Source organism: Trichogramma pretiosum, unplaced genomic scaffold (genome assembly GCF_000599845.2).
Source record: "Trichogramma pretiosum strain Unisexual culture from Peru unplaced genomic scaffold, Tpre_2.0 scaffold32, whole genome shotgun sequence".
NCBI classification, from domain to species: Eukaryota; Metazoa; Arthropoda; class Insecta; order Hymenoptera; family Trichogrammatidae; genus Trichogramma; species Trichogramma pretiosum.
Window position 1 is genome coordinate 1,507,659 of NW_019641641.1, and position 6,887 is coordinate 1,514,545.

The window sequence follows — 6,887 nt, forward strand, 5'->3', positions numbered from 1 at the left end:
GCGGCCCTGTGGTTGGCTGCGGTCGTAGCCCTACACATAGGCGCGATATGAAAAACGCAGCCCGGCGAGAGATCGTTGTAAATCTACTTAAATATATAAAAACCGCCTCGTCGGATTTCGCTGATTCAACGCTCGGCGTCGCGCGCGCGGGGCCTGTACCAAGTAAAGACGAGTCGGTAAAACTGCTATACGCGCGAAATAGCGTGTCTGTTCCCGGAGCGTCGTTGTCGTTTAGCGGGCTCGAACGCGAGAAAGAGAGAAAGAAAGAAAGAAAGAAATTTACGTTGTTACATATATAGGTATAGTTGCGACAGTTGCGAGTCGTTGGTGTATTGTCGGCGGCGAACCGAATCCCGTGAGGCATAAAGCGCGAGTGGCGGGCAGCTGCACACTACAACAAAGTCTTTCCTACCATCAGTTCGCCAGATACACACGTATCGTATATAGGAGCGACTCGCTGGTCTCCGACTCTGCGTGTGATATTACGACCGTAAGCGGCTCGACACTGTAACATATATTTTAGAATAAATCGAAGGATTCTAACGAGTTAAGAATGTCGGCCAAGAGGAAAGGAGCCAACCCCAAGAGCAAGAAGAGCAAAGCTCGCAAGGTCGAGTACGACGAGTCGGACATCTCGAGCGAGCACGAGTCCGATGTCGAGGACGAGCGTCAAAAGAATCACGACGGTGCCCACGCTGACGGGGATGGCGCCGCCGCCTTGGAGGACATCACCGATTACTCCAGCATACCGGAATTGCCAGCCCCCGAGGTACGATATCGATGCACTTTTGCCATCGACGACCCCGCGTCTTATACCCGCGCTCTATTGTGCATCTTTTTTTTTTCCTCGTTTCTATATATACATGTAATGCGTACGTAAGGCCGTTCACCGTTACGGGCTCTTTGTACACCACCATCAATCTCTTCGCGTCCTTTTTACGCTGTATACGTTCTCGCGTTTCTCCTTTTTCTCTCGCTCCCTCTCTCTTTCTCTCTTTCACATTACTCAAATATCCATCTCTCTGTCTTTGTCAGCCACAGCCGGCTTTTTGCAGGTTAATATTTTGAATTCTAAGCGCGCTTATTTTTAATTTCGTTCGACAATGTTGTGGCTTATGTTTATTTTTTCTTTCGTATGTCGTTACATTTAAAAACTTGTTGAATAAATAACATTGATCAACATGTTTACTTTCAATATCTGGTATAAATTTTTAATAATTAATAAACTGTTTTGTTCATAACAACTTTTTTTTTCCAAATTAATACAGCTTTTGTTAATTTATTCAGCCATCGTTCATATTTTTAATAGATATATTTATTTCCTTAGGGTGGATGGGGAAAGGCAGGTACTCTACTTATGTGTGGCCTTACCAATTGGGAATCATCAGGTCGCAAATCAATGCCTAAAGGAGCAAAGATGATTGGCAGAAACTTATGGACTCCTCATACTTTTAAAAATTTGAATGGAGCTAGAGTTAGGCTGGTTGCCTCAGGACCATCATCTGCCCACAATGTCATAGTTACAGAAGATAATAGATGCTTGGTATTTGGAAGAAATGAAAAAGGTAATTACAAATATACTTTTTTTTAATAAAATATTATATTAATAATTTTTTTTGTCAACAGGTCAATTAGGTGTTGGAGATGATAAACGAAGAGACGATCCTACAGAAGTTGAAGCATTGAAAGGACATACTGTAATCGGAGCTGCTTGTGGTCGTCATCACACACTGTTTTTAACAAGTCGTGGTATTGTCTTTGCAGCAGGAGACAATAAACTTGGACAGTGTGGAGTTGGATCAAATGAAGAGAAAATTCTCACAGCAACCAAAATTAAGTATACTGGTCCTCCTATTGTAAAAGTAGGCTGTGGAGCTGAATTTTCTGTAATCCTTGATGTTAAAGGTGATGATAATTTTAAATTTAAATTAAGCTATTTTATAATTATACTTATTGGTATTTTTACCTATTTCAGGGGGCTTACATTCATTTGGTTGCCCTGAATATGGCCAACTTGGCCACAATACTGATGGCAAATATTTCATCACTAGTACAAAATTGGGTTTTCATTTTGAAAAAGCTCCCAAACGGATTGTTATCTATGTTGAAAGAACTAAAGATGGTCATGTAACTCCACTTGATGGTGTAGAGATTTCTGACTTTAGCTGTGGTTTTAATCATACTGTAGCTGTTGACAGCAAAAATCGAGCTTTCTCTTGGGGTTTCGGAGGTTTTGGTCGTCTAGGGCATAATGAACAACGTGACGAACTTGTGCCACGACTTATAAAATTCCTAGAACCTCCAAATCGTGGCGTTAAAGCCGCTTTTTGTGGTAGTTCATTCAGCTTGGTTATTAATGTTCATGGAAGTATGTTACTGTTTGGACAAGCAAAACGTACGGGTGAGGCTAATATGTACCCAAAACCAGTTCAAGACCTTTCAGGCTGGGACATCAGATGTGTTGCTTGTTCCCAAACTAGTATTTTAGTAGCTGCTGATGAATCTGTAATTGCTTGGGGTGGCAGTCCTACATATGGAGAATTAGTGAGTTTTTATATCTTATACTATTAAAATTTAAATTATTTCTGTTTCAGAAAACTTAACATCCAATGATTAAATTTTTAGGGTTTTGGTGAGATGAGAAAATCATCTACAACTCCAATGGAAATAAAAGCTTTGGAAGGATTATACATAACATCTCTTACTTGTGGTATTTCTCATAGTCTTTTTATTTGTAGAGATGAATCAGATGAAGAAAAAGCTAAAATTGCAAAGCTTCAAGAATATTCAGTATAAAGTAATTAAAAGATTTACTCTCTCAAAATATAAATTATTCTTTAAGTTATTATTTTTAAGAGTTATAGAAGTGGTTTTTTTATAATGTTTCATACTTTTAATTTGATTAAAAGTTTAATTTTCAAAGTTACTCTTAAACAAATTTGTGGGGTGCTGTTAAATTTTGAATCTAAATAAGATGAATTTTATTTTGTCAATGCCCTAAACTTATTTTTTACTATTCTGTGTACTTCCATTTTTTAATGCATAGAATACCATATACAACGTTTTTGTCTGTTATTAATAGTTCCAAAAAAATTGCAAAGCCTATATTTTGATACAATGATTCTTGATAAATATTTTCAATGTATATGTGTATGTAATGGTTGTTTTAGTCAAATGTGCTGGTAAACTTGAAAAAATTTATAAATGTTTTGTGATAAATCTTAAATTTTCCAAAATCTAATTTTTGACGTACACATTTTAAAATTCACCAAAACATTAAAACATTAAAATTCGTTGTATTGTTTCAAAAATGAACTCATAGTCTAATTTGTAATGATTTGTAATGATGTATGATCAAACTACATCATTTTTTATTTCTAATCGACAAAATATTAAGAATTAATTTAACACTATATATCTGTTGCTTATTAAAATATTATAGAACTTTTGAATCCCATAACTTCTGAGTAAAAGAATTCTGGAAAAAGATCTAAAATTATACAGAGCTTCTAATACTACAGATTCTACGTTTATCTGATGAATGCAGTATTTTTAATATTAATATAATTATCTTTAATTTTTTATTTGCTTCATTAATGAGAAAATGTATACTGGAACCAGTCTCAGATTGACGTCTTCTAAGTTATTTGTCTATACTTGTGATTAAAAATAAGTTAGTAACAACCGAAACAAGCGTATAAGCGTTCTGACATGTGATATCCTAAATTAAACGATTGTCACAGCTCATACTAAATGCAGTTCTATAGCATTTGAAATATTTTTGGTGATAAAAAATGTATGGTTTGATACTAATAAAAGAATTTCTACAACTTTTAACAAGACTCAAATTAATATAAAATTTTGATCCTTAATTTATCCTCATTTAATTTTATCACTCGATTGAATTACACCGTCGGAAATTTTATTTTGTAAATCACAAATTGTTTCCATGGAATATGTCCTTTCTTTATCCGCCGTCTTCACGAAGTCCAATATTTCGTCCACATCATCGGTATCAACCTTTTTAGCCTTCCACTGAAGAAGTTGACACGCCATGTAGTGGACGGGGTTCTTGGGACTATTTTTCAATACTTTTGTGGTAGCCAAGATGAGAGGGACCATCAAATGTTTTCTATAAGGTTAATATGATTTTATAATGTTTAAACTGATGAGTTTTTTAAGCAATATTTTACTTTAAATAATTAAAATCGTCTAAAACGAGCTCATCTTTCGTTTCATTGTTCTGCTCCTGTGAAAGATTTTTATTTCTAGACTTATTAAAAAGTGATGAACAAGACATAATTATAGGGTATTTTTTTGCACAACAGAAAGGTTTGAAAAAACTAAATACACTCTTTTGTTTTGCTAAAAAAATTGTCGTTTTATTCTTGAAATCTGGCAATGAAATTTGGAAATTTTTTTTGTTAATAATCAGTCTTAAGATTACTTATAATTAGTTGAGTTATACGAAAAATGTATTTTTGAATTCGAGTATCGATCTAACCGCTCATGATATAAAACTTTACACTTTCTTTATTTTATCAAAGGACCTTTTTTTCAATGAAAACGAAAAAGCCTTGCTGTAGGTACTGAAAATTCGATATAGTTTCATGTTACTCTAATTATTTTTGAACTGCAATTAAGTTCACTAGATTTTTATAAACTCATAAAGTATTTAATTTTTTTTTAAGTATATGATTAACAATTATAATGTTTACTTAGTTGCATGTATGTTACATATTCAAAATTTCATAATGCATTGTAATGATATGCGCATATCAATTAATTTTGAGTTATAAAAGCATCACAAATTACAGTTTATAAAACATTCATTCTTAACAATATTAAATATTCTAATGTAAAATTTTTCATTATGATTATATAATCATCATTTCTTCATTTAAATTTTTTATTTGTCTAATAACTGACCATAAAATTTCAAGTTCAATTGAAGAATAAAAGCAAAAAGTAATTAAAATATTTTTTCAATGAGTTTTGAAAAGCACTTGTTAAAATGATTTTAGATTCACTACACATAATTAACTTTTGTAAAAATTCATGTTAAACTACAATAACTAGCAGTAACAACTAGAGTATGTGTTGTCTGGTTCATAATCATCAGTTAGCTGTATTCCTCTTTTTCCTAATCTTTGCCTTGGTCCATTGTTGCTATTCATATTGTTTAACGCTTCATAAGAGTATCCATCCCAGAGACCTGGAGTCTGAATAATCTGAAATATAAAATAATATATAATGTGCATTTGAAAAGAATTTTTTATTAATTATTCGCAGAATATTAAACATGTATTAATTACATACTGATAGATTAAAAATTATTCTTTACCTTTTGTACTAATTCTTCAAAACAACACATTATACCATCAGCAGTTTTAGCACTACTTTCAATATATAGAGTTTGATGACGTCTTGCAAACTGAAGTCCTTCTTCAGTAGTTACTTGTCTATTGGGAAGATCTATTTTATTTCCAACAACCATCTTTACAATATCTGGTTTATTGCTATAAGTGTGTAATTCAGTCAACCACATATCCAGTTTTGTGAATGAGGTTCGATCAGTAACATCAAAAACTAAAATAGCTCCCTGGCCATCTCTGTAATAGTTAGGAGTTAAAGTCCTGAATCTTTCTTGCCCAGCAGTATCCTAAAAAGATTATAAAATTTGAACATCTTTGAGATTAGAGAATATACAAAAAATTATGATATTTACCCATATAGCCAATTTAACTGTGCCACCGTCAATGGACATTTTCTTTGATTTGTAATCCATTCCTACGGTATTTTGAATGTTGTCGTGAAATTCATCTTCCGTGAACCTTAACAAGATACTGGAATTCAAAGAAAAAAATTTCATATCAGAAATACAATTTTAAATATTATTTAATAAATAATATATGTCAAGAATGAATGTAAGTGGAATCATACCTTGATTTTCCTACATTAGACTCGCCAATCATAAGAATTTTCAATATCGTCAGTACGTCATCTTGATCCATGGTTGCTCTAGACGACCTTGATGAATTCTCGGCGAAACTTCGTCAACGTTGAAGATAATTGTCAAGTGTGTATTGCAATTTTCGGTGCGTCACAATATACGAAACGAAGTCGTCGTGAAAGCGCGATTAGCACTTACGAATCTTCCTACTAAAGTTGCACAAAGCTGAATCGTTGTGTCTACCCAAAAGAGCAAAGACTCGATGCACAGTTGATATAACGTGCTGGACGATTATATTGACGCAAACGCCAATTGCGAAGTTGTGTATTGTTACGAATTGCGAATCGCAATAGTTGTAAGCTTCGTTGTATAGCTGAGTCGAGTGCGCGCGATGACTATACCAACAGAAAGCAGCTGATCGGCAAAAGATGGCGTGCGCAAAACAAAGATCGGGGAAGGGGTGTAAACTGTAAGCTAAGAGCTTGTGTTTAAAAATTACGCGTGTTTATGTTTTGATTTTGTGTGTATAAAACTCTGGAGAAATAATCGCATCGATGATGATATCATCGATCGATCTGCAGTGCAGATGAATCTTACTATTTTGGAGCATAGCCTAATGGTTTTATGTATTTTCTAATGAATGTTCTAAAGCTCTCAACTAAAACTTAAATTTGTATCATTGGGCTCTTATTAATGCGTACTTATTGTTTATAATATATAATATTCAAGCGAGCTATTCATTCAGAGTAAAAATGACAATTTCGAGCAAGTTTTTGGAGTTACTTACTAAAAATTTGAAAAAAAGCTATACGCAAAGGTTCGATTACTACGCGGGTTTGCCAAAGTTCAAAAAGGTCTAATACTTGTTTGACATCCCTCACGATAAGTATCGATGAAGGTCCTTAATAAATCAGTTGTTCAACTCAATCATTAA

At 33.6% G+C, this 6,887-nt stretch overlaps 2 protein-coding genes across 2 annotated transcripts; one reads left to right on the top strand and one right to left on the bottom strand.

Annotated features, from left to right (window-relative positions):
* Positions 1–113: 113 nt before the first annotated feature.
* Positions 114–3,837, top strand: LOC106652497 (protein RCC2 homolog). The gene is made up of 5 exons (XM_014371491.2): positions 114–769; positions 1,328–1,565; positions 1,627–1,905; positions 1,976–2,544; positions 2,626–3,837. Exons 1-5 carry the CDS (start codon positions 554–556, stop codon positions 2,794–2,796), a joined length of 1,473 nt encoding a protein of 490 aa, XP_014226977.1. The 5' UTR covers positions 114–553; the 3' UTR covers positions 2,797–3,837.
* Positions 3,838–4,998: 1,161 nt separating this feature from the next.
* Positions 4,999–6,887, bottom strand: LOC106652505 (ras-related protein Rab-18A). Its single transcript, XM_014371501.2, has 4 exons — positions 5,944–6,887; positions 5,729–5,846; positions 5,345–5,662; positions 4,999–5,231 (listed from the first exon to the last, which is right to left on the bottom strand). The coding sequence occupies exons 1-4, from the start codon at positions 6,012–6,014 to the stop codon at positions 5,076–5,078; spliced, it is 663 nt and encodes a 220-aa protein (XP_014226987.1). The 5' UTR covers positions 6,015–6,887; the 3' UTR covers positions 4,999–5,075.

Excerpts from the sequence above, each read along its gene's own strand:
- LOC106652497 (XM_014371491.2), top strand. The coding sequence starts at position 554 with ATGTCGGCCAAGAGGAAAGGAGCCAACCCCAAGAGCAAGAAGAGCAAA. Across the intron at positions 770-1,327 it reads CGGAATTGCCAGCCCCCGAG|GGTGGATGGGGAAAGGCAGG; the intron begins GTACGATATCGA and ends TTATTTCCTTAG. Across the intron at positions 2,545-2,625 it reads GTCCTACATATGGAGAATTA|GGTTTTGGTGAGATGAGAAA; the intron begins GTGAGTTTTTAT and ends TTAAATTTTTAG.
- LOC106652505 (XM_014371501.2), bottom strand. The coding sequence starts at position 6,014 with ATGGATCAAGATGACGTACTGACGATATTGAAAATTCTTATGATTGGC. Across the intron at positions 5,847-5,943 it reads TCTAATGTAGGAAAATCAAG|TATCTTGTTAAGGTTCACGG; the intron begins GTATGATTCCAC and ends TTTGAATTCCAG. Across the intron at positions 5,232-5,344 it reads TTGAAGAATTAGTACAAAAG|ATTATTCAGACTCCAGGTCT; the intron begins GTAAAGAATAAT and ends TTTATATTTCAG.